The 27,244-nt window shown below is 43.3% G+C and overlaps 1 protein-coding gene across 4 annotated transcripts in view; it reads right to left on the bottom strand.

Moving 5' to 3' along the window:
* LOC308375339 (CCR4-NOT transcription complex subunit 2) overlaps nucleotides 1-23,690 on the bottom strand; it is a 41,321-nt gene extending 17,631 nt beyond the window's left edge. For 3 of the 4 annotated variants that reach the window (XM_080851439.1, XM_080851440.1, XM_080851441.1), the window contains exons 1-2: nucleotides 23,628-23,668; nucleotides 3,896-4,015 (exon numbers count right to left, since the gene is read on the bottom strand). In XM_080851439.1, coding sequence (XP_080707565.1) covers nucleotides 3,896-4,003 — 108 coding nt within the window. In that variant the 5' untranslated portion in view covers nucleotides 4,004-4,015; nucleotides 23,628-23,668. Of the gene's footprint in view, nucleotides 1-3,895; nucleotides 4,016-23,627 lie in introns of all 4 variants that reach the window. The other variant, XM_080851442.1, reaches the window with a different exon arrangement.
* Nucleotides 23,691-27,244: the final 3,554 nt, after the last annotated feature.

Genomic DNA, 27,244 nt, shown 5'->3' with positions numbered 1-27,244 from the left:
TGACAGACTGCTTTCAACAAAGGGCCGCGGAGGTACTCTAGAAGTAGGCTAGCTTCTATAGCAAATGCTATTACACCATAGGCTTGTTATGGTGCACTCTTATCGTCAAACGCATCACATAATGATGACAAATAATAATATAAATAGGCTGAAGTGTTGGAATAACAAACACTACACTCCAACAGAGCGGACTACACATGTGCTATCAGAGCACACAATCTGTTAAAAGTGCTGTCTTCACCACAAACACCCACCAACACCTGTCAAAACAGAAAGGAGCTGGGTGACCTCAAAACACTGTGTGTGCATGTGCCTGTGCCTGTGAACCTGTGTCTGTGTGTGTGTGTGCGCACGCACGCAAGTGCCTGTGTGTGTGTGTGTGTGTATTCACCATGTGATATATGGCTTGTTTCCTCTACCTGCATTCTGAGTCAGAGTGAGTTTCACACCCCAGTGGAAGCAGCAGAGCAGAGACGGAGAGCAGACAGGCCAGCTCTCAGCGCTCCACTGAGACCACACACACACACACACACACACACACACACACACAGCTGCTGACTGAAAGATTAGCATCACAAAGAAACATGCCTCTGACAGCGCTCGAGTTGGGGGGAAGAGACAAGCGCTTCCAGTGCGATCAGGACATTGCACTAATTCTGTGGATCTGTGCAACATTAGCATTAGCCTACTAGAAACTATCCAATATGAATGGAATTATCCTTCGTTGACACATCGGTAGAGAACGGGGCTCCTGCAAAGCATTCGGCTTGTGGTGTTGAAAGTAAAAGAATAAACATCCAATTAGGACAGTGCAGAGTTGAGGATGCTCTCTTCGCCGTTCCAACACTCAAGTGACTATGGTACCAAAACAATCCCATAACGAGGGACTATGCTCTGTGGCGACAGAACTGGAAGGCGAGTACTGCACTATTCCTCTGCACTATTCCTCTGCACTATTCCTCTGCACTACTCCTCATCTCACAGCAGGAGACGGGCTCAGGAGACTAATGATGCTGGACTGCAAGGGAACACCTCAGGAAGGGGCAGGAGGGCCCCGCTGTGTTCCAGCGCACTTCCCGATGATGCCGGCCCGAATGCATCAATCGCACAACTGATCAGCTACATCAATTAGACATTCCTGAAAACCCCCTTCCTGGTTTGTTTGGGCAAATGGTGTTTCATTGCAACAACACTCCAAAACAAAAAGGTAGAGCAGGAAACCTTTAAGTCCAGGGTCTCCCTGGTCGCCGCCAAAGGCAGCTCACTGCTCCGGGTTAGTGTAACTTCACTTCACTGTGTGTGTTCACTGGTTGCTGTGTGTGTCACTACCCAGTGCCCAAATGCAGAGGTGGAATTCAGAGTGTGTGTGTCTACAGCCCCCCTGCCATAGTCACTTTCACTTCACTTTCACTTCCGGCTTCCACTCCCATTCCATCACTAAAAATGCGAGTAGATTATGACATCTGTTCGATGAGAAACTGTTGCGAAAGAGGACATTCACACAAAGAGCACCCACACCTCTCCTCACCCGACATGGTGGCTAGCCTATGAATGAGTACGCATGCGCTTTTCACCCCACAGAGAGCTGGGTGAGCGTATGAGAGCCCCAGCATTCGCCAGCCTTCTCCCCTCTGCATCCTACAGGGGAGAAGTAGCATTGAGTGAGAGGAGAGACGGACTCCTATTTCCTCTCACTGGGACTGGTAGCAGATCAAGGAACGATGCCGCCATGGACGCTTGGGGATCTCTACTCTCTCGTTGATGCGTGAACACTTACCTAATTATTTATTTATTAACATACCTTCTGTACCTTATACTGTTCACACTGACATCCCGTCATTATTCTGCCCAATGTATGTTTCTGTAGGACTGCAGCAGGGGGGGAAGCCCAAGCCAAATGTCGTACATCAATAAAGTTCCTATCAAAAGGACTTATTTTCCAAGGACTGTTTTTAAGGACTGAGAGGGGGATGTGTGGAAGGCCCTATGGGGCCTTGAATCCCACCGTGTGACATCCATTTTGATGGATGTTTTCCCATTTTGATACGATTAAGGCAATACAGTGCAATAGGTCGATGTCTACAAAAGGTTCTGCTGGCAAGGATAGAGCCTTTCACCACGAGACTCTACTGGGAATACCTAGCAAATTTCTTAATGGATAGTAGGACAGAGCAGTGTGTGTGTGTGTGTGTGTGTGTGTGTGTGTGTGTGTGTGTGTGTGTGTGTGTGTGTGTGTGTGTGTGTGTGTGCGTGCGTAGGTTTACTGGCGACACCTGGCAAGACCTGAATGAAAAAAGGGTTCTGTGATTCGATCAATAGCAGCCCATCCAGCAGCACAGATGCCATCCCGACTCACGTAGGAGCTCACACAAGATGAAAAGCGACTGTGTATTTCCTCTCCCATCTGCACTCCACATAGTCAGAAGACTTATCCATCTTTTATGAATTACCAGTAGATAAAAACTGTACCTAATACACAATTATTCCCCCAAAACTGGGGCATTTGCTCCACTGGCAGACACGTACAGCTGAACATGTCCCTGCTGATTTTGGCTGCGGCTGCATCGTCCACTCAAGGCAGCAGGCTCTTTTTATGAGTGCGACCGTTAGTAGAGAGATTTACACTGACAGGGCATCCTGCAGCTGCAAGCCGAGGATTTACTAACTAGTAAAAGGCAGAAAAAAACAAGGGCAAGGTCGACTCCAAAGCGTACCAATGCAACCTTTCAGTTCCGCCTGAGAGCGACTGCAAGCTTCGGAGGAGGTTTTTCCTTGCTGCACTTATCATCTAAGCCTTAACTCACATCAGTTGACAGGGTGCCGCAGGTAATCCTATTCACACGTTACCATTTATGTCAACTGAGGTCGAGACCTTTCGAGGGAAATAAGCGACTGATTAGCAACAGACTGTGTAAGCAGGACTGTTGTAAGGGTCAGGTATTACCAACTCAGACTTCGTGTTTTCTGAGTTGGTAATAATAATAATAATAATAATAATAATATTGAGATGCTGAGGTGTCTAGTTCGTGTTCTCTGAGTTGGTAATATAGAGATGCATGGGAGTGAGGTGTCTAGCAGCAGGTGAAATGCTCAGTGTGAGAGAGACCTAGTCAACCTGCCTGAGTGAAGCTCATGAGGATGGAGGCTACTTGGAAATGGATGGAAATGAGCCCTAGTGACTATTGTCTGTTTACGGCAGAGATAGTGACACACACACACACTGTGAATTTTATCTCTGCATTTTACCCATACAGGGTAGTGATACACACAGTGATACACACAGTGAAGCACACTAACCCAGAGCAGTGAGCTGCTTTTGAGCGCCCGGGGAGCAGTGATTGGGGTTAGGTGCCTTGCTCAAGGGCACCTCAGCCTGGATGTGGGCATGGGAGAGCAGTGCTCTACCACTTCCCCCGCCCACATTTTTCCTACTGGTCAGGGATTGAACCGGCCACCCTCCGGTTACCAGCCCGAAACCCTAACCGCCACAGCTAGGACACAGCTGCCCCTTGTACCTCACCACAATAACAAAGGCCGACACCTCCCTGTGCAGATAATCTATTTGATATTTAACAAAAAATAGTGAAAATGACTACTACAATCACTGATATGACATTCAAACAACAAAACATTCTACTTAAAATACATCTACATCGTACAAGACACAAGGCTTTCCTGGCATATCATGTTATGTGCATCAGCATCGACACAGCACTATTTCGATACACAAAATATTTGCCTTTTGGAGAAAAAAAGGCAATGAAAGAGCCTCCGTGTGGAAGGGGAAGTCTTTCATGGAAACAGCCCACCAACCCCGCAACCATCAGGCCCCCTTTGAATCGGACGAGGCCCCCTTCCCACCCCCGAGGTTTGGAACATGCTGCGGCACACTTACGTCTTTTTCTGATCGATGTGGGAACATCGATGGCTGGTAGTACAGGCTTTCATCAGGGTAGTCACTTTCGACCCCCTCTACAAACTTCTTTCTTGTAGCACTAAACATGCTGTTTGTCACCTGCAGGGGGGGAAAAGGGAAGAGGTTTTTGTTTTGGTTTTTTGTTTCTTCTAATTACCATGGCCAAACCTAAGCATCCAACAGAGATGCTGGCTTAACAGCCTAGGGGAGACAGAAAGAGGGACGCTGCTTGGGCCCAATCGGCAGGCGAGCACAAAACAGCATGCTGCTGTCCGCACTCATGGGGGACGGCTTATCTCCGAGGAACACATTGCCTCCTTTCGGGCTCCTGTGACACCCCTCCTTCCGGCCTCCTGTGCTTGATTTAATGTACCCACAGCAGAGGATGGCAGGCCGTCCGCTGCCACTACAAGCACTAGACGAGCATTTAATCAGCTGTTACTGCGCGCAGATAAAGGACAAGTCATCAAGGAAAGCAAAACAAAAACAACAGGCACACACATTAATACTGGAGCTCCTTTCATTATGACTGAGAAAATTACTGGCATACCATTTAATTTCACATCAATAATTGAGCATTATATATAATCTAGGCTCCCTGGTCTTCAAGAAAGGCAATGTACTTAATTTAGCCGATGTGACCTGCATATATTGACAAGGGACGAGGATGGGGGCTGTGGAGAAGCAAAAATGATCCAAAACAAACTGCTGACTAGGGATGCAAATGATTAATCCACTTTAGATGAATTGTCGATTAAGAGGTTGCTCGATCAAAATGTATTAATCACGATTAATCGCTAGAGGGCGCTAGCGCGAGAGACCGGTTGAAAACAAAATGAAGCGAGCGAAAAGAAGTGCGGTGTGGGACCACTTCAACATTGTTAATTCAGGCAAAGAAGTCAAATGTTCTCTGTGTAATGCGGTATTGAAATACAATAGTTCCACTAGCTCACTCAGTTATCATTTGAACACCGTGCATGCTGCTGTCCTGCATGGCACCACCAGTTCAGCTGGTCAACCTAAAATCACAGCTACACTGTATTATACCTTCTCTCGCTTACTGCCGCGAGTAGTCTTAAAACTCAGGTTAGCTATTAGTTTGTTAGCGGGCTAGCTCACTGAGACTTCATAGAGTTAGCTACCAAGCTCGTTAGCGGGCTGGCTCACCTTGCTATGAATATGAATATCTCTGTCTACTCCCGCGCTAACGTGTGCCCGCGAGTTTGGCTCATGAGAGTTAGTAAGTAAGTAAGTAAGTAAGAGTTGAGTTGGCTATTTAGCTTGATAGCGGACTAGCTCACTCAGGCTTAATGATATTATATACCTAGCTCGTTAGCGGGCTAGCTTACCTTTGCCTGATGGCTTGCCATTAAGAATGTAACTACTCTATCCCTCACTACAGTGAGCACGAGTTAAACTTCAGAGAGTTGTGTTGGCTATTTAGCTTGTAATAGCCTAGATGCAGTTTCTTCATAATCTATAGGCTCAATAATATTCAGTTTGGCTCTCTATTTAATTTCTTCTATTCTTTTTTTTTATGTCTGTTTCAAATGCAAGAACTGAGCCAGTCCATAATTTATTTCTTTGTTTTAAATTAAAGAATGTATTTTGTTATACCATAAAAAAACTTTTCTGCTTTCTTTTCCTAATGCATAATTACTTGAGGAATGTATAATAGAAAAGAATAGAATAGAATTATCATAATGTAATGTAATATAATAACTCAACTATTTAGCTGATATTTGTAAAGGCCCTATTGAAGCACTGAAACTCAGGTGAAAAACGCCGCTTATCAATTAATCGAAAGTCGATCGATAAGATTATCAACTAATGATTAATGAATTAATCGATAATTTGCATCCCTACTGCTGACAGACATGCAGGAGAGAGATCCTAACCACAGATGCTCCAGAGACGCCTATAACTACAAAATCACAATTCCATCGCCACATTGAGATGCTTCTTGGACGCTTGAGGGACTACCTAGCTTGCGAAAGAGGACACGTCACCAAAAGTCAAACCCAAGCACAGGTCCACAACCTCTCTCTGAAATATTAACGAGGGCAGGCTTTCGTTCCCCCATTGTCTGCGCCATAGATGCAGGAAGTGAGTAGATTCACCCTGAACCAGATCAGGCTTTTCATTTATTATTGGGGTGGAGTGGAACGTGTCGAGCGGATGAAAGGAGTTTAATTTTTAATCAGACTCTGTCTTTGAACGGGCATGAAGATGAAAGGGAGGGCCTTGCTGGCTGAGCGTTAAATCTGGGGCAAGAGCTGCATATCATCGTAATCAAGAGCATGCTGGGTTGGGTTGGGTTGCGTGTGCGTGGGGAGGGGGTGTCAAGGGAGCCCTGAAAACCTGACCCCTCGTTACAGAGAAAATATAGACTGAGGGGTAGTATTATGTACAGCGTCATTGCAAGGTTTGGCAGACAGGTCGGTGGGAAGCCTGATGCTTTTGTGTGTCTGGTGTTTGTAAAAATAATAATACCTTTATTTTATAGTGCGCTTTTCAAGTACCCAAAGTCGCAAAAACAAAAGTTTGTGTGTTTGTTTGATCGTTTTCAATCGCTCATGCGTTAACTCCCTCGCCCTCTCTCATTCATAAACACCTGCATCTCCTCTAGGGTCGAGAGCTAAGGTCGGAAAGCCTGCAGAACTGATCAACACAAATTATAACACACAAATACAAAAAAACTTCGCTGCAACAACCATGGTACCCAAGAGAGAGACTGTTCAAACGAGATAGACCTTTTAAAGCCGCACTTGGCACAACAACAAGTTTGGGAAATAAGCGGATGGCCTGGTTAGTGGATGGCCAGCAAGTACAAGCATCCCCCTATGTTTTTAACATCCCCCTAGAGCATTGAGACGCTGTGCAAGGCATCAGAACAGACCGACTGGAAGGACCAGGGAGCTTGTAAAGGCGCTAGTGCTTTGTGTTCCCACTGCCTTGGCACAGGACCTTGCAGCAGGGGAGCTTAAGAGCAACGCTACGCTAGCGCTCACAGCCAGGGACAGATGGCTACATTTATTTATTTATATTCTCAGAGATGTCAGGGATATCGGGGTGCAGGGGATTACCCAAACAAACAAAAACAAATCAATGCTCCTCTTCGCTGCGAGGTAGGACTACCCATCCCTGCCTTTCTCTAATCCTTTCGCTCAAAACACATTCTCCTATCGGGAGTTTAATGCAGCTTGATGATTTGACGCATCTCGTCAGTGCGGCACGGGTTTGCTACATTTCATCAACATGAATTTTCCATCCTTTAATATGACCCTGTATTCATTCCTCTCTGTGGGGGGGGGGGGGTCATTGTTGTTCCGCCTCTGAGCCGGTAGCGGAGGTAGTCACAGAGCCGAATCAACATGTGTTAGAGGGAGAGACAGCATGGCAGGATAGGGGTGCATCACAGCCTAGCAGCTGACCAAAATGAAACAAGACTGGTGACAGAACACACAATTAACCAGTTACTCGACACGACAACCAGTAACATGTTGCACAGGATGCACACCAACTTTGCTTGAGTCTGAAGATGTCCAACCTGATATTTCCAAGCTCCGACTTTTTATGCGTGCGAGGCAAATGCAAACGCAGTAATGTGGTGATAATTAATCATCAGTGTATTTTCCTTCTAAAGAAGGGAGGCATTATCCACTGTTGCTAGGTAGGTCGTTGTGAAACCACATTTCTTGCATAATCCATGCCAAGTTATATCATTTTACAACCACACCAGATTATTCCCAAAGCAATGGCACTACAAAATGAGATCAATCCTTTAAATCGTTTATTTGTTAACATCGGCAAAGCATGGTTTGGGCGAACAGAACCGACCCAGTGGAGTGAAGCCCTGCTTAAGGTTGCTGGCATTTATAGTCACGATAGGCTTTCAAACTAATTTAGAGAGCGGCTGATGTTTCTGATGGATTACGCCATTCTAGTAGAAATAGAACAATTTGATTAGCTAATCACCATGATGTGTCTGACAATCAAAATTAGATTTTCTATTATTTGCCACTACTGCAGATGTGGCTTTTGGACTCTCACCGAAGCTTGCCGGAGAATGCAATGTGATTGGTTGAAAACCACAGAGAATGCAATGTGATTCGGATAAAATCCACTTTCTCCCCACGTTGTCTAATGGGATAAGGAAGGTCTCGGAAGAAAATAAGATAACAACAGTAAGATACAGTTCAGTTCAATTTATTTGCTTTGGTTAAAACACAAAAGTCCCGTTTAAGGGTACTTTTATGTTTTGTAGAAGTATCATTACCGGACATTTTTACCAGCAAGTTTTTAATAAAATGTATAATAATTAAAAAACGGTCCCTGAATTTGAAATACTCATCTTGCCAACCCTTATTTGTCAATTAACCTTTTAATTGACTTCTATTGTTTATATTTATATTGTTTGTATTTCATATATTTATTCTATCTTATGTTTTGTTATTCACTGTGGACATAAGCATCTGTTAAATACTGTAACTACAACTACATAACTATAAAGAGACACATACTGGGGCAGCATTATGCAACCTCTATTTGGTTCAGTGAAAACAAGAGAAGGCTGTTTGCTCTTCACAGCAATACAGCAGGATCTCTGTTTAAAAAGGACTTTGGATTATTATGACACCTGACTGAGCAGCAAAGAGGATATGGATCAGACATCAAACACGGGACTAAACTCTTTATATGGATGATAGACGAGGAGACTACCTTTTTCAAGACAGTGGAGCACACTTGACAATGCTGTATTTCTTCACAATTCATGAAAATATGTTAAAATAAATGCATATTCCAACTGTGCTCAAACTACAGCTCATGGAAGACAGCTTTGAGACGAATGTATAAAACTAATGAAAAAATAGACAGAAAGGCATCACTGAAAGATCTGCTCAAATTAAGGCAGAAGCCTCACTAAGCATGACAAATGAAATGCCTTAGTCTTTTAGAGAGAAGCTTTGGAGAAGAGTCCCAAAAGAGCAGCGTATCTTTAGCAACAGGTCCAGTGCATCGACAATCACCATTTACAATGGCATGGTCATTTAACCTAAAAAGAACAGACTTGCTGGCTGAACTGCTGGTACATATATCCATGATAGGAATCCTGTGTGCTATACAATCTCCTGAGAATTTACTTTGACCATTTTTGCAGATGCAAAACAATTCAAGTCACTTGCTAGTTAGGACCATAAGCGAATGAGGTTCAGTGGTCCTATCAACAAAGATGCAATCCCTTCCCCCTTGTGCTCTTCTGTCCAGGCACACCTCACTGGCAGTCAGAGGAGGCTCAGGTGTGAGGGGAGATGCTGAAGCTCATGTGTATCCAGAGATTGACACTTCCTGAAGCCCAGCTATATACAGGCAGCCATGGTAACCATAGGCTCCTTGACGACCTCAATGTGAGGCATCGTGAAGTTGCACTGAACAAATAGCCCATTTGGTTCAGAAATGTGTCAGTATCAAATTAAATTAAGTGACCTTTAGTTTGTCAACAAGGAATAGGCCAAATACAAGCACTGCAGAGAAAACTTACAGCATTTTCAAACAATCATTAATACACTTCAGATTGGTTGTTCTTGATTACTGTGTGTGTGTGTGTGTGTGTGTCTATGCCCATGCATGAAGCAGCTGTGGTTCTTTGATTGCGCCATTACAGATGTAACATACATTACAGATGTGGCAAAATGGCAATTCCAATACGGACATCAAAGCCTTGAGCTCCAGAGTAAAGAAGATGCGATGCAAAGGGCTGTGGACACCATGACGAACAGTCTCTCTCTCTCTCTCACACACACACACACACACACACACACACACACACACACACACACACGCGACCCAAAGGGCTGTGGACGCCATGACAAACAGCCCACAAGGGCTTTCAGGAAAGCATAATGTGAATTCCTGAAGTACAGGCTCCTCTAATGTAAACATGAAGACCAAATCTCAAGTAGTTATACAGTGTGGTGCCAATCTCTAGCAAGATCGCACTCAGCTCGTTCCCAACTTCATGGGGCACAAACATTGCCATTCCCCCATATTATGATGTAATTATCTCCAAACTCACAGTTTATTCAAGGCGATTATTCAAGCCTAACATTTGTGCAATTAATTAAAGTCTTTTTTTATATGTTGCACCAAAAGTACAACAAGGACACAGTCTCATTATGTAATGGCTATGAAATGCGAGTCAACTATTACAGGCAGTAAAATGTATAAACAAAAGCTGGTTGAAGTTCGCTAAGCAAATGCCGATCTATCTCCAACTCCACCAATCGTATATAACTGACTAACCAACTAATGATTTATAATAACTTACATCAAACTCTGGAGTAGGTTGCTTTCTGTATTTCAGTGACTGCGGAGCTCTCTCAGTATAACTGGTCCTGTCAAATTGACCTCAGGGTTACATAATTGCATCATCTCTGCAAGAGCCAACACCTCCTTCTTAGTGGGAGGAAGACAAGGCCTCTTCTGGCGAAACTGCACAAGCGTTGGCTCAGACTCCTACAGCTCCTCAGCGGCCGACCATAAGCCACGAGAATCTTGCTGAGGTCCTCGGCTGATTAGTAGATCGTACCATAACACTACAGCACATCTGGCAGTGAGACCCGTCTTGTGTGGTGGTATTTGGTAATACGAATGAACTTCAAGCTGTGGTTGTGTGGCATCCACTTCCGATTTTTAAAAGCCAAATAAGTATCTTGACGGCCTCGTTTCCATCTCACATTTGGGCAATCTGTTATAATTTGATGAAAATGACAAATACCTCTATTCTTTGGGAACTGGACTGTATAACAGTTTAAACATGACAGGGCCTCCTGAAAAAAAAAACAGTGGCCCCAACTTGTATCGTGCTTTGAGTGCATCACAACGGCCTATTCCTGCACTAAGTGGGTAGAACCCGCACAATACCAGTGATGAGAATATTACTGACAAAACACCCACTCAAACCAAACCAAAAAACCTGATCAACAACTCCTTGTTCACTCTCCCTTTTCCTCATCCCAGACTGGGGGGTTAAAGGGGAGGGGCTTACTTCAGCCAATGGCAGCCCAATAAATGAGAGCAGCTGCTAGTTGTAGACGAATAAGAGCGGAGGGGCGGAAAATGTTGCCATCTGTGCAGTGGCTCTGCAGACAGCATCCCCTTAACCACCAGCATATCTGTGATGCGATGTCCCCAGACACCATCGTCAATCACGAGAGCTCTTTGATCTCTACGAGCAAAGCTGAATCTAGTGTCCGCTTATGCAAAATGGGGATTTCATAACCGGGGTATGAGGCATCTTTAAAATGTGCCACTTCTCACTTCCCGTGGTCCAACGTCACCTTGCCTCTAGAGAGTGGTACAGAGGGGAGTGTTGTGAGGCTTATTTGAGGAAGTCCTGGGTAGGGTACGAGATGCCGTGTGTGTGTGTGTGTGTGTGTGTGTGTGTGTGTGTGTGTGTGTGTGTGTGTGTGTGTGTGTCTCTGCATCTTAGCAGCTGTACAATTACACCAACAGTGTAGGTAGAGGATATGAAAAAGTACTTTTAACAACCCTTCTATTTTTGAGGTCACTGCCAGGAAGTCAGTCACAGAATGAGTCACGCTATAATTATTTTTGGTAGTCACCAGTGGACATCATCTTATCATAATAGCCTTATTTACAATACACTCTTATCACATTTTAATATCCAACATTTGAAAAGGACATTTGAAAAAGCACAGAACTCGATGAACCCATTCTTCTATTACTCCAAGGCAAACAGTTTAACCTTCTGAAGACCAGTTGCAGAACAGGTCTCCACTGGCGGGCGAGAGCACCAAAGTATTTTGCGGGGGTTGAGTGAACGCCTGCATTTTAAAAGTCGCTTCATGTGCACATGTTGCTGAGAGGCACTGGTAAGTAACATGGCCCTTCATTAAAGCGCCTCTTAGGCAACAACACAAATAAACAGATGTAAATGCATTCATGGCCCCACTTGTGCAAGTAGTGCACTTTCGTTATCAGCTGTGCAGCCCCTGTCCTGCGGATGAGTGGGGCCTGGCGGTGCCCAGCAGGAGCTATGGAGGTTGGCACGCTGCCAATGAAGAGCTTGCCCTTCATCCATACACAGACGGGCCTGATGATGCACAACCACTCTGCCTAGAGGGCCAGACACATGTGTGTGGGTGGGAGGGTGTACGTGAAGGCTGTCAGGAGGTGAGGTGAGACACACACACACACACAGACACACACACATCTCCTCCAGCCACCGTGCATGCTCTGTCTGCAGAGCGATCAGATCTGCTGTGCCCCCATTGGCCAGATGTTGTACTTGATGGGAGGGATGCGGGGAAACAAGGGCTAAGCGCTGACCCAAATCTCAAAATCGGACCAAAGAGAAGAGACTTCCCTTGGGCACGATGAGGCCTGCCTGATAAAAGGAGAGGGGGGGGGGAGAGACAGAGGAAGGCAAAAAAGACAGAGCCAGAGATTGAAAGAGAGATACAAGTTAAAAAACGCACAGAGGCAGAGAGAATGGAAGAGAGCGATGTTGATGAATAGAAGAAAGATGAAGAGAGGGAGCGAGGGACAGAGAGATGAACCAAGAGTGAAAGAAGGTTGCCGGAGCGAAGAAGGTGTGAACATCTGTCATCTCATACTGTGTTTTTTTTCCCCGCGCCTATTCTGGCGCCTATTCTTTTCCTGTTGCTTCGCCTCTAAGCCCAACAACGACCAGCTGGCTGCAGTAAAGTCACCACCCACGGCGCAGGCTACAGATCATCTCGTTCTCAAAGCGTTCCGGTGTCTGATACTGGGGTGTGGCGGATGGTGCAACACCCCAGGGTGTCGGGGCCTGCATCCCAACAGGCCTGCCCTGAGAAAAAAACAACAGGACAAGCCAACCACTCGCACTTCCCATATCAGGATGCTGTGTTAAAAAAAAAACCTGATCTTAAGGATGGACATATTTTGCATTTAGATAAGAAGGGCATAGCAGTTTCCCCCTCATGTATTATGTCAAGTGCAGCACAGAGCACCAAGAACTATGCACAGATGATGAATGCTGGACCGCTTTGCCGGAACATGAATCAGCAGCGACACATGGAGCTTTCCCCTGAACAAGAGCCAGTGCGAGATATACTCTTACTCTCTTACTCTCTATCTATCTATCTCTCTTTCTCCCTCACTCCCTCCCTCCCTCAGCAAGCTGACCCCTGTCTGGCACTGTACCAGAGAGGAGCAGAGCCTGGTGAAATGAATATGACTCTACTGTAATGAGTCACATATCCTCCTTGATCTGGAGATCTCTGAAGAGAGTGAAAGATTCAGGGCTTCTCAGAAGGCAACTACTTGAAGGCTTTTTGTTTTCTGTATAGATCATTCCACTGACTATGCCTATCAAGTTATAAGATACATCAAAAATGTGACCATTAATAGTCCAGCCACAGCTAAACTGTTAACATTTCATGAACTGCATGACTAAATACTCTGTGTGTATCTGATGGACTTGTCCCTGACTCTTGTTTTGTTTTGTTTGTTTTGTTTCACTTAAAATGTACCCAAAATTTCACGTCTAAATGACATCCCATCACAAAAATATTTTTTCAGCTTTGTAAATGTAGCTTTTAGAGCAATCAATTTTTGTCAAAAAGAGATCCCACGATTATAAAGGGCATGTGAACACACTATGCCGCAACGCATATTGGATGTTCATTAGGCCTGTAGACAATTTAATATGCATAAATGAAACTTTAACTTAACGTTGAGGGCATAACATCAGTGCATCGACTGAATGGAGAACCACATGAAAAAAATATTAGATAAAGGTCCCATTCAGACAAGGCTCCTATTATACAGTGCCACTTTAAAGTATGTGAACCCCTTGACCACTTAGGAGTTTTCTGTTGTTTTACCATGATTTTTCATTTTTTTCATCACCAATTTTCCATAGAAGTAATGTCAGGTTTATGTTTATCATTTGCATGTACTTTTTTAGAGGGAGTTGTTTGAGTAGCCAAAAGACTACATGAAACATGGAATTAGTCCATTTCAAAAGTAAGTGAACCCCCAGCTGAATTGGTAAAGTCAAGCAGGTAACATATTCAGTGAAACTTATTTGGGTGCTAAATTAGTCAATTAAGAAAACCGATCATCTGAGACATCCTTAGGGAAAGGTTTGGGCAACACAGATTAAAAGAGAGAGGAAACCAACCAAACTACTGTAGTGCCAAGGTGTACCCACACAGATCAACAATGCCGAAAGGAAACGAGACTTTCCCAAGACTGATGGGCTGTCAGTACCTTCTTCCTGATGTTCTCGGATATCTCGTTTCCTCTCGGCATTGTTGATCTGTGTGGGTACACCTTGGCACTACAGTAGTTTGGTTGGTTTCCTCTCTCTTTTAATCTGTGTTGCCCAAACCTTTCCCTAAGGATGTCTCAGATGATCGGTTTGCTCAATTGACTAATTAATCACCCAAATAAGTTTCACTGAATCTGTTACCTGCTTGACTTTATCAATTCAGCTGGGGGTTCACTTACTTTTGAAATGGACTAATTCCATGTTTCATGTAGTTTTTCGGCTACTCAAACAATTTCCTCTAAAAAAGTACATGCAAATGATAAACATAAACCTGATATTTCATCTATGGAAAATTGGTGATAAAAAAATGAAAAATCATGGTAAAACAACAGAAAACGCTTAAGTGGTCAAGGTCAAACATACTTTAAAGTGGCACTGTAGGTCTATTATCGTGACCAAAAGATTATATTAAAAATAATAAATTACAAGGCCGATGAACCCCATTTGAGCAATCTGACATTTCTTTTTACTCTACCTTTCCAATTTTCTAATGAAATAAGAGGCCATGGCTCTAACTTACTTGGCCTTCATAAGTGATGACAAAACCTGACTGTGCAGAGCCATGGTACTTTGGGCGGTCTACAATCGGGAAACAACAAGGAACCAAGATAAAGCTTTTTGGCACTGCTCAATTGTCTAAACAGGAAATTCCCTGAATACTGAGACAGTGTGGACACTGCCATGGAAAGGTTGGTCTACTTATGTTCATACCTCTGGACAGCACAAACTCTATATTGTGATCGATCTTGCGGACGTGCATGATCTACTTTTTTTTGGTGGTGTGGACCCACGCTACGTTCACAAATCTGTTCAACCACCACACTCATCGGTCTCTCACAACGTTCGGAAATGTAAACAGTTCTTATTGACTGATGCATTATAGCAGTCGATAAAATACGACCAAAGCATCAAACTATTGAAAGGACCGACTGAGCCGCTTACGTCGAGGATATGTAGCCGTTTAAAACTGTGGACAACATGGGATTTAAGACACTGACACACAGTAGTGGCTGCTGATTACAACTTGTCGAAACTGTAAAAGTCTGAATGTTTATTTTTCTTAGAATGTTGAGGTCTGAAGGTCCACTTTTGTGTTTTTAGTATACATTTTACAAAGAAAATCATTCTACTTAAGGTCTAAATAATAAGGCAACCCTTTATTTAAAGGGGTATGCATACGACATTGACATAACACCGTAATAACTGACATGACACCCATCATGAACATGAAGGAGCCTTAATGAATGTTTATCACGGTGTGAGTGTCATTCAGTCACCTATGCCTTTTCCAATGCAAAGTTGACAAGTGTTTGGAGTGTCTTAGTAATGACAACTTCCCCTGCAGTTCTCTATTTTTGTCCCTTCCAGGACACCGTAGTTCAGAAATCCATTCTACATAGGACGCCATGTTTTTCTTTTACTTTACTTTACTATGGCGATCTACATTATCATAAAATAGCTTACTAAAACCACCTATCCTGTTTATCGGTTCATCTATTGTACGTATTAAGATGATAAACCAACAAGTTTTACTATAATGTGGGCTAGTTAGTTGTGTACTTGTCAAGCACGTTAAAGATGCTGCTGTTAATTTAAATGTGCAGTTGATATAGTTCAATAATATGTTATTTTCAGGGTCCTACTAGTTACATTTACTGTGGAATGTTTTTTTTATTTACTTTTACTACCCCATAAGGGGTTGGAGCTGGCAGACACTGTGTTATACAGCAGAAGATATGCAAGTTGAAATGCGTCATATCTTGGTTATGACTTATGCAGGGTTTTTCCTGCATAGAGAAAATGTGGGCGCGCGCCTAAGCCGTTTTCCCGAACGCCTATGAAAAATCCCGAGCGCCTAAAGGCAAAAAAAAAGAGTCTGCGATAAAAAAAAAAAACTCTCATTCAGCTTAATGGTGTTTTAAGCGCTCACGTTGAATTCAAGCAGCAGCAGCAGATCCCGCCTCCTACAACCCCCTCAGCCAATCATTGAACAGAGGCGTCTCCAAGTTTGCCAGACGTTAGACACTTTAATTTGATTTTTTTTTGTATGAAGCAGAGCGAGCAGTTGCCTACATTATCCTAAAAAAACAATACTTTGATAGTAGGCTTTAAGTTTTATTAAAGCAGTGTGTGCGTGAACGTATATATCCTATGTGTGATGGTAAGAATAATATTAATGCCATATATACAATAACTGATTTATGAGAGCTATCCAAAGACTGGTGGCTGCCGATTTAGCAGTCAACCTACCTTACTCTGTACGTTTAGATGCTTTACAGGTAGCTTTAAGCCATTAGATGCCTGAGAAATATTTAGTATCTATAAATAACAGCTCACCTTTATCTTTTTAACCAGATTTGTAAACAGGTCGCGATCAACAGGCTCAATAGGTACCTTAGTTAAAAATCGAATTACGGTAGAGTCATGCTAGCATTGCGCTAAATAATTAGGCAGCTAACATTTAATAAGTGGTGTTTACATAAAGTCACTTATTGTATATGGCATAAATATTATTCTAAAACACCTTCACTAGTTGTTTTAAGCAGATTTGTGAGCAATTCATCACGTATGCGATGCACGTCAGCGAATATGTTCTGAATAGTATGTTTCAAGTAGGCTACAGCCGAACTCTCGTTCTGTTTTGATCAATATCCAGTTGCTAAGTCTGTGAGGTGCGCGAATGGACAGAGCCAATCCCAATCACTTAATTACTCAACCTGCGGATGCATTCTGACTTCATCAGTCGGCGGTTTCAATATTCATGGCTTTCAATTTATTAAAATATCTGCTATGTTGTGAACTTACACAGATGTAGGCTATTACTTGATTTGTCTACGCGTTTGAACGAGTACCAGTAGAACGCGGGGCCTCGGGAAGACAGACAACAGCATTGGTTTATCAATGAAAGCTCGACTCGTTTGTGTTGCATCTCGAATATAATAATATTAATATTATTATTGATAAACCGGTGCGGTTGAAAACTGTCGTTCCACTGCGAGGGCCAGCCCAACGTGCACGAGTACACCTGTACAAATGCACATTAAATTTCCACTCAAAATACTGTCAAAAGTTTGATTACTGATTTCCAACGCAGCCTCCATTGGTGAAAATAATGGTATGTAGGTTTGTATAATAAACATGAATAGTAATAATAGATAAACTTGACTTTCATAATTCGTGTGTTCCATTTCTGACCACTGGTTAGTTCTAGATTCTATTGATATAGATTTCAGCAGTTTGCATATACGAGGTAAACCTTGATAATCTTTGAACCATACATGATAGCACCATGGGGCTTGGACTATTGTCAATATATTAGCCTATCTATTTTAATTTAAAGTGGAAGCAAAATGATAACCTCAAGCATAGCCTCCATTATTTATGAAATGTAAAAAAAAAAAAAAAAAAAACATTGATTTCTGCTGATAGGTAACACAGACTGTGCGCGCGTAGCGCGCAATTTTTTTTATTGGGAGCACCGAAGAGCCATTTTGACCCAGGAAAAACCCTGCTTATGGTCACATCTTTTCAAAAATCTGTTATTTATTGGTCATGTCATCTATTGTCTGTTGATTACAACTTTGTTTAATGTTTTTAATTTCAATGACCAGTATCTTTAAAGTAATATAGTTTTAAATGGTGCAAAATCCATACCATGGTTTGGGTCTGGATTATCAACAGTACAAAATTGTGAAGAAAAATCACAATTCAGATTGTAGATCGGAAGGGGGCGGACCCTGCCCACCTCTACTTACCATTCCATGCCAATCAACCATTTGCCTTTGGAAGGCAGCCAAGCTCCAACCCCACAGAGAGCATTTCCACTCATGTTCCTGCCCAGAATGCCCCGCTGAGCGACCACTGAGGCAGGCTGCCTGTCATGAGGAGCTGTCAATCTCTTCCATTTCTCAGAAAATGTCCCCAGTGACCGGACTATATTTATTAGGAGAAGCTTCTCGTGTATCTCTGAGTACATTTACATTCACTGAAGAGTTGGTCCATTAGATTATTATTATGATTTTTTTTTAATCTGTATAAATACACAAGGTAAGACTGCACAACAATGTAAATGATTGCTTCAGTGCACAGTGCAGGGACCAAAAGAAAACAAGCTTAAATGGCAGTCAAATTAGCAACATAAGCTACCATCCCCCTTGGAGGAGAGTGGAGGAGACTGATGGAGAGTGATGGTCCTTCTAGTGTCTGAGACAATTTTGATAGACACATTCAATCCAACCAATGGCTTTTCACCTCCTTTGACCTGCAAGAACCTAGCTTCCAGGGAAGAGACCATAGTCTCTCAATTATTTAGCAGGAGTGGCCAAAAGCTAGAGACTGCCTCCTCAGCTGAGAGGTCACAAAGGAGGCACCTTCCTGAGGGACCTCTTAGGCCTTCTCTGGCTGGTTCACACACAGGCAAAAGTCCCTCTTGACAGTGAAGGACCTGTTCAACAGATTCTCAAGCCCATGAGACACTGCACTTGCCTAGGAACTTGAGTGACAGATATAGGCTACAACTACACTACAACTCAAGGTTTCAACTTCAAAAGGAGGGTGCTCTGCACACACAACTTAATAACAACATAAAGGTACCACAAAGTAGAACCGGGTAAATGATACAGGAACAATTTCATCTGCAAACGGAGCGGTCAGAGCTGTTATTCTTGCCTTTATAATATTTCTTTATAATTTCATGAGATGTGGGGGTAGAATGGGGCAGTTGAAAATACCATAGCTGAAGGATAATGATGCAGGTGTCTAACCTCTGTTGTGCTTTGCACCCAACTGTAGAACATCTATTAGAAAAACCATTACACACACTGGTGGCATTGATTCTACTTGTATTTGACTGTGAGGTCACAAATTAACATAACATATTTGACTGAGGGAACACAACACATTTCTTTGAGCGGTTCTATGGCTGTAGCTTCAGCTTGCTTAGAATAAACACATTTAAAAAGGGGCAATGTCCATCCGATGCATTGACACTAAGTGGAAAAGATTTTTCAAATGTTTTACTTTCAGACTTAACACAAAGCACTTGAAAGAGCTGCAATTTTTTTACTATCAAGCTCCTAAAAGAAAACACTCCTCATTTTGTTTCTGCAAATTGCATGTGAAGATGAACACTTTCCTGCGTGTGTTCTCTCTGTGAGGCTTTCACATCCAGTTATCTGCATGAAGGTAAGATTTTTATCTCCCAAGGCCATGAAAAAAAATAAAAACCTGGTACCACTCCGGGCTTCATTCTCACCACAGCCCAATGCGGAGGGCTCCTGGTGGGGCCGGGCTGGTCAACACCTTCCTCCGCTAATGCTTTGTTTGTTACGAAAAGTAACCCAGCAGGGAGAGCAGACAAATCCAATCCCTCTCAAATGTGCTTGAAATAGAAATGGTGTTCAGAATGACGTATTGATCAATTGATTTTAAACCCCATACACCTAGAAACCACATGCAAAGTCAGGTGGAACAGGACATGGGGAGCTGTTTGATAGTACTGATGAGGACACTGAGTGGACACCCACTCACATTGGCAAATTACTTCTAATTGACTGCGTTTGCTGGAACATTCTGTATTAGCAAGTCCATTAGGTAATATTAGAACCTGAGAAATGGGCTTAGGCTCAATTGAGACTTAACATATGGCTAACTTTTATGAATAAAAACCCTTACTGGACAAGGTATGGTGACCATATATTTTGAGAGGGAACAGAGGGAAAGAGGTCAGCTAACAACAAGGTTGCCAGAGATGCCAGTTCTCTTTTCACGCGTGCTTTTTTCCACCACAAATATTTTGTATGAGTTGTTAGTCATTGTTATTGCTATTAATTACTGCTGGTGACATTCTGTCCTGCAAAGTAGAGGTAACAGTCAACCAACAGCGCCAGGGGGCCTCTTTTAATTCCGTCACTTAACACAGTTCGACACCTTTGGCTATCGCTTTTTATTAGTCAGCCTCATCGTGAAGGGTTATGAATAACATCCGCCAGACCGCCATGAACTGTACGTGATAGGTATATTTGGGGGGAATCAACGAAACCATTTCATTTGTGTGTTAGGAGAAAAAAACAAACACATCCATACCCATTTACTGATGCTTTGACCTACAGTAAACAATAAAGGTAAACTGTACAGAGGGAATGCAAATACAATTAAAAAAAGGAAAACAAACATGGGAGGTCCCTGCCAAGAATATGAGGAGCAGATGTTATCCACTGTATTCACATCGCTGTTCTGTAATACCCCAGCTCCATACACCCAGCAAAGAGTGCCATTGAAATTCTAACCTATAGTCTCTTATATTCAACTCATGAAATTGAGGCCGTTTCAGGTAGGGGTATGTGACAGCAGGCAGCGAAAGGATAGAGCGCTGAGGATATTGTCTCGTCTCCGTGCAAAGCAAGTGAGTGAGGGAAAGACTGAGAGGGTTTTTCCTTTCTTAAATCACCAGGGAAAATCCCTTGCGCACCAATGGATGCTGATGCTCGTCTAAATGTGTCAGAAGCAATACAGCACACAGGGACTAGACATGGTGGGGCTGTGTGGGTCTCTGGGAAGCTGGCAAACAGCTCTTGTATCCATTACATGGTACCCCGCTTGCTTGTAAGAGTCAAGTCATCTGCAATGCTGTGGGAAAGTCTTTAGTCACAGCTGCTGCAGATTTGGATAGATCTAATAAATTAGGAAGGGAGCGAGTGGGTAGGGTGTGTGCCAACTGTGTGCAGAGAAAACGAGAGAGCATGCATTTGGGTGTGTGTGTTTATATGAATATATGCAGCAATCACACTGATCACGTATTTCTCAGAGTGCGCATTGAGCATCTTAGCGTGTGAAAGCAAAGCCGTGGTAAAGCACGCCATCAGCGCTCTGATCCAATCAGAGGCTTCGGAGATTGCAGGGTTTGCTGCTGTCGTGCAGTCAGCCTTCCAGGAAACAAACTTTTCATTATAATTACATTCAGATGGGAGTCCCTCCCTGCTGTCAACCTTGATTTCCACTAGGCGCCGTTTTTTAAAACAAAGCCTGCAATGTGTCTCATCCACTAATTCAGCTATGAAAAGTGAAACAACTGACTGTACAAATTGCAACAGCTGGCTAATGGCAGAAATTAATATCCACCATGAATGAGCTACAAGGCTGAAGCGTATAATTCACCTGATCCATCACCTCCTCTGAGATTTTCGGCAACTGTTTTTTAACCAAAGATGATAGTCAAGCAGCAATAGCTGCAAATGGAAGTCCGAGGTCCAAACATTTCTGTTCAGTGCCATATCCAAAGCAGGGGTATTAACATGTATCTCTGTACAAATATTGATCATCATGCCCAAATATATCTTTGGTGAGTAAAAAAGGCAAAGGCAACTGCACTATCCATAGTTTAAACTCCCCCCAGATGTTTTTGTGCAAAAATCATTCATACATACATTTCCTACGCTCATGAAAGGGACAGCATGTCTACACAGGGCTTTGTGTCGGTCACTTAGAAGTAAAATTGACCAACATAAATTCTCATTCCCCAATCCCAATTTCATCCTCAACATCAGTACATCTATGCCAGGAAACATCTTAAAAATATCATTAGTGTAGAATAAGGGAAGTATAATGCCAGCTGCCCAACTCCATGAAATAGTCTCACTATTGTTTAGGCTAATCTTTCGTGGACACTTAAGTGAGCCATGACTTGGGAGGACGATAAAAGTTACATTGTTATAAGCAACTAACCATTATTGTCTATTCACTTTAATATTCATTCGACTATCGTTACTAATTAAAACTTTATCATTCCACCTCTTAACGTTTTTCTTGTTCCTCCAAACTTCCGTGATTTGCTACCCCACTGCCACAAGTACAACCAACAGAGTTGCCTCATATACGGTTGATACGGGGGTCTTTCTTCCCTGAATGCAATCTTACTGTTTTAACAGGGGTGACGTGTTTCCTGAATAGCCAGACATACCATACTCAACGTTATATTGAATAACATAAATGCTAAATCAGCAAAACAGTCATAGTTCATGAATTAACTTAAAAGTATCTAAAGCTACCAAGCTAACGATACCCCGCTATCTGGGTTACCACCAATAAATCACAAAGCGATTTCCTGAGATGGTTGTAGTAAGCACGCTTATTAAGTAAATCATCAATCAACACGCACCGACATTACCTCCGGTAATCAAGCAAAAATGTTAACCAACACGTTAGTCAAATAGAGCCATTCAACCCAAATCTGCCAGGTGAATAAGTTAGCTAGCGTTAGCACGTCGCGAGATCTCCCTTGTAAGGTTAGCTAGAAACTCTGCAGGTTGTTTGTTAGCTATACGTGACCGGTCATGTATAAACCGGGAATACCAAATGTTGGATTTCGACAACTTACTTTAGAGATGGCTACAGGCAAATCACTAAGCCTATCTATGCAGGATACTAGACCTTGCTATCCCGTGCCACCTATTCAACTATCGGCTGACAACTAGGTATAACCACAATCATACTACAAGCTTTCAGTGGACCAAAATTCAAAAGCTTAATGCCACCCGTTTATAAAATCATTACTTGTCCGAATTCAACATGGTGTTATCTACGTTAAGTGGCATACTGTGGCTTCCTTGCAATGCATCGAGCTGGGAAAACTGCTTATGCTCCCAGGGTAGACTGCTTGGCTTGTTAGCTGGGTCTAGTTAAAATAGTATTATTTGGCTAACTACCTAGCTATCGTAACGTTACTTGACTAATGCAGCTATAATTGAACAGAGTTGGCACTTTTGCAAATTCTAGTCAACATGAACTTAATGGATACACACAGACAATCAGCCAAAATACCTTGATCTCACTGCACATTCATCAAAATGCATAGCGTAACACTAAAGAAACATTATGGGTAAGGTTTTAATAACAACCTAATCGCTTCATTATCAACATAATAAGCAATAGCTAACATAGCAGTTACAATGGTATCGGGACAACCTGGATGGCTAACTAGCCAATACCAATAAAGCTAATGCTACATATCAAAGACCCAAGTATGTTCCCGTATCCAAATCTTAGCATGCTAGCCTAGCCTCCTATTTCGCTCCCTTTTTTTAAATCTTAGCTAGCTATATAGCTTTAACAGTTTGACTACAACGAAACCCTGCTATCGTTAGCTGCTGTGTTGGGCCTGCTATGGCTCCGTCCAAGGTCCCTCTCGAATTATACAGCCTACACAAAAACTATAAGCGATAGGGCTACCGATCGGTTGTGGTCCACGGACCGGACAAAATTACACCAAATTAACATCGTTGAGTACCGAACTGTTTCGGGTTCGCCATGCATCTATTTCTTTGTGGACTAAAAGGCATACTCTTGCGGAAAAAATCGGAGAAAAAAACTCACCGCATTAATTTCTCTTCTTCTCGTAGATCCAAGATGGCTGTGTGTATTCCACAACTGAGGATGCTGGGTGAATGGCCTTTACCCTCTGACCTCACCTCGACCTCCAAAACAATTTCTCAGGCGCAAGATTTGCTGTTGCCAGTAACTCGGTGCAACAATTTCGAGTAATTGTTTGGATATAATGTTGCTATCTCATATTAAATTTCCAGTTATACTGATAATAATAATAATAATAATGACAATAATACTGATAACATGATGATTACAATGATAACAGCAGCAACATCAACAACAACAATTCGATGTATTTAATTGTTATTAACACTTGTAATATAATAATAATAATAATGACAATAATAATAATTATACTAATTATACCAATAATAATACTGTAATGAAGAGGGAGAACAACACACAGGTTTCTTTAGCTTCTCTGGCGTTTATTGTGATGCACACAGGAAAGACTCATATTAAATGGGAAATCAAATGAGGTTTATTTTGGGGGGAACAAATACACTATCTACACAGGATTCAACACCCAGGCATCTACACGTGTCACACAGACTAAAAATGATAACAGAAATGCACACTAGCATTAATACAAGAAAGAAGACACAAGCACATTCCAAAATCGGACACAACCTCGAACTTTCTCGCTGTATTCACACATCACCCTGTCTTAGAGCACCTCTTGGTGGCTTCGCCTGCTTGGCTGGAGAACCACCCATGGTTTCATCCGACCAGCCACACCTTGTGCACAATGGCTGACAATTTCTTTAACACAGTACATGGCCCGGGCCATTGGTTTGTCAATTTAGGAGAGACCCTCTTCTTAGTAAGACTTAGTCTTCTCAGTAGCAGGTGTCATATGCCCACATCTGTCCGGCCCCAGCACAGTGGGGCAGCACAGTGAATGCTTTCCTGGCCAGCTCCTGCACCACCCGCAGCCGCTAATGCAGGGAGCAGAAGTAATATGGCTCCGGGGGAGGACTGAATACTAAATCCACCAAGGTTTGGAGCTCACGTTCAATCTAGAGGGCTGCCGGGGGTGCACTTTGCAAATTAAGGCGTTCCACGAGTCCATATGCCCAGCCACCGGTCCTGGATGGTGAAGCAGGGCTACTGGGAAGAGAGTGCCTTGATCTCAGGATCCAGTGCTGATATGGTGGTGGCCCAGGGTGATTGTTGGCCCACCCCAACCCAGGGCCCCAGGCCTGGACCTGGTAGACGATGGGGTCCTGGCTCTGGTGTTGCTGCAGCTGCATGGGGATCAACTCTGCTCGTCCTCACTTGGCTGTCGGGACAGAGCATCTGCATTGGCGTGGAAGGTGACCAGCCTGGGGGCGATTCTGGAAGTCATAATCTTGCAGAGTCCCTCTGGCTGAGCCCCTCTGGCTGAGCCCCTCTGGCTCTTTGAGGTTGAGCAGCCAGATGAGAGAAGCATGATAGAGGTAGGCTCTGAAGTAACAAATCCCAAGGATCACAGCCAACAGCTCTCAGCACAGTAGTAGTGAGCAGCTGACAGTGCCTGTGTGAGGACCCTCTGGACTGGTGGTGGCACAGCAAAAGCTCTCCTAAGCTTGTAACAACCTCACGAGCGGTGGCAGGGTGAAGGCTTCTCTGGAGCAGGCAGCAGTGATTCAGTGGGCTCAGTTTCAGCTGTCGGTTGCGTTGGGGAGACCCTCTGGACTGGCGATGTGGACATGGTGGCCCCTCTGGTTGATGGCTCATCTTTGCTAGTGGCGCAGAGTGCTACAGCTTCAGTGCCAAGAAGTAACTTAGCTCTGGACACATCCAACATTGCACCCCCCACCCCCCAACATAAAGCCCATGGGTCTATGCCAAGCCGGCCAAACCGCAGCTGTTCAGGTGGGGGTGGGGGTCAGTGTTTGAGGGCGACAGTCCTCCCTCTGTGTTACCCTACTTCAGTATAATGATGCCTGAGATGCTGGGCTGTGTGGCACTGGTGCTGGGTATCGTACTCAGGTTCCCTGCATCGGTAGACCCCTCAGACTGCCCTGCTGCCCATCCGGGCCCCCTGCTCCATGAGCCACTCCTTCCTGCCATCTTCGGGGGGAGGGGGGGACATGACCAGGTTCAGCCTCGTTAAGGCTCTTGGAATATTGCCCTTTAGCCATGTCCCACCCTGCTGCAGTTGGTCCATGAGATCTTCAATGTCTTCTAGCGTGGTCATCCTGTGTCCCACTTCTGACACCAATGAACTGTAGAGCTTTAGGAAGGACGATCCAGGATGGGAAAATGCAGAAAATAAATGTACTGCGACCTCAGGCCTGCCTGCGTGTGTGTCTGTGGGTGTGTCCTGTGTCGCCTCCATATATGCATGTGTGTGTTCCAAGGTGGCGTGTGTGCCATTGAAAACCTGACAATGGTCTTAATTAAAAAAAAAAAAAAATGTTTATTTGACTTCTCTCTTTGACTCGTGCATGGAAACACTGATTCTGAATAGGAAAGCCCACAAGGGAGGTCTAACCTCTGCAGAACACTGTGGTTTGTCATGATCCCGGTTTGTGTGTTCTCTTTGTCTTGCCATATGTGTTTCGTGTTTCCCCTGTTCCTGCTCTTTGGAATCTTTTCTTGCTCCTTGTGTTTGTTTCCTTGTTTGGCATTGTGCTTCTTTGTTTACTTCCTATGTTCCATGTGCTTTCGGTGTCCCTTGTGCTTTTGTTCATGCCCCGTTCTTTACTGCCTTCTGTGCCAAGTCAAGCTCTGGAGTTTTCCTTATGGTTCCTGTGTGTTCCTAATCGTGAGCAAACACTTCTTATTTTGATGTAAGTTGTGTCTCGACTCATTCGTTTCGGTCCAGCTATACCATCAGTGTTACATGGGTAAAGGTGGACAAATACGCTTACAGGCATCGTCATGTCACATCACACAGACTCAATGGTAACAAAACTATATATTAACATTAACCCAAAAAATGAAGACTTGACTACATTCCAAAATTGAACACAGCCAAACATTCTCATTACATTCGCACAGCATTCTGGGATCACTTTATCACAGACACACACACATGAGGAAGGGTGCAACAATTAAAAAAATGTCAGCCTAGCTCAGCGAGAGACAGAGAAAGATGTGGCTGTGCGTGTGTCTGTGTGACATGCCATGTTCTTTTCATTCACTTATCATTGACTCTGAAAACTGAATATTTTGTCACAAAGGGAAATGAAAGCATGAAATCATTATATAATATCTATATCTAAATAAACAATAACAAGGAACACACAATGTTAGCGACTTGTATTGCGGCCCCATATTATAGCTATGCTATGATATACATATAAACAGCTTCTTTCATTTTTTTTGTTCTTGAGTTTGTTTTTCCTCTCTTCAACACAACGTTGGCTGGCAGTGAATTAAATAGCTTGTTGACAAGAGATTCATAAAACTGTTAAGGCCTTCCTGCACAGACCCGTGAACTTATTTTACCCTCCTGGCTGGAACCATTATACAACCTAATGTCAAACCATAGAGATAAGACTTTTGGAGCGAGAGATAATAATGACACGTTATCTATCGATTTCAATGAATCTTTGATGAAGAACCCTAGTTAGTTGATATTGGAACTATGTGAAATTACATGCATGTCATGTAGC

The sequence above is a fragment of the Sprattus sprattus genome, assembly GCF_963457725.1.
Source record: "Sprattus sprattus genome assembly, chromosome: 14".
Lineage (NCBI taxonomy): Eukaryota > Metazoa > Chordata > Actinopteri > Clupeiformes > Clupeidae > Sprattus > Sprattus sprattus.
This window is presented reverse-complemented; position numbering and strand designations above follow the sequence as displayed.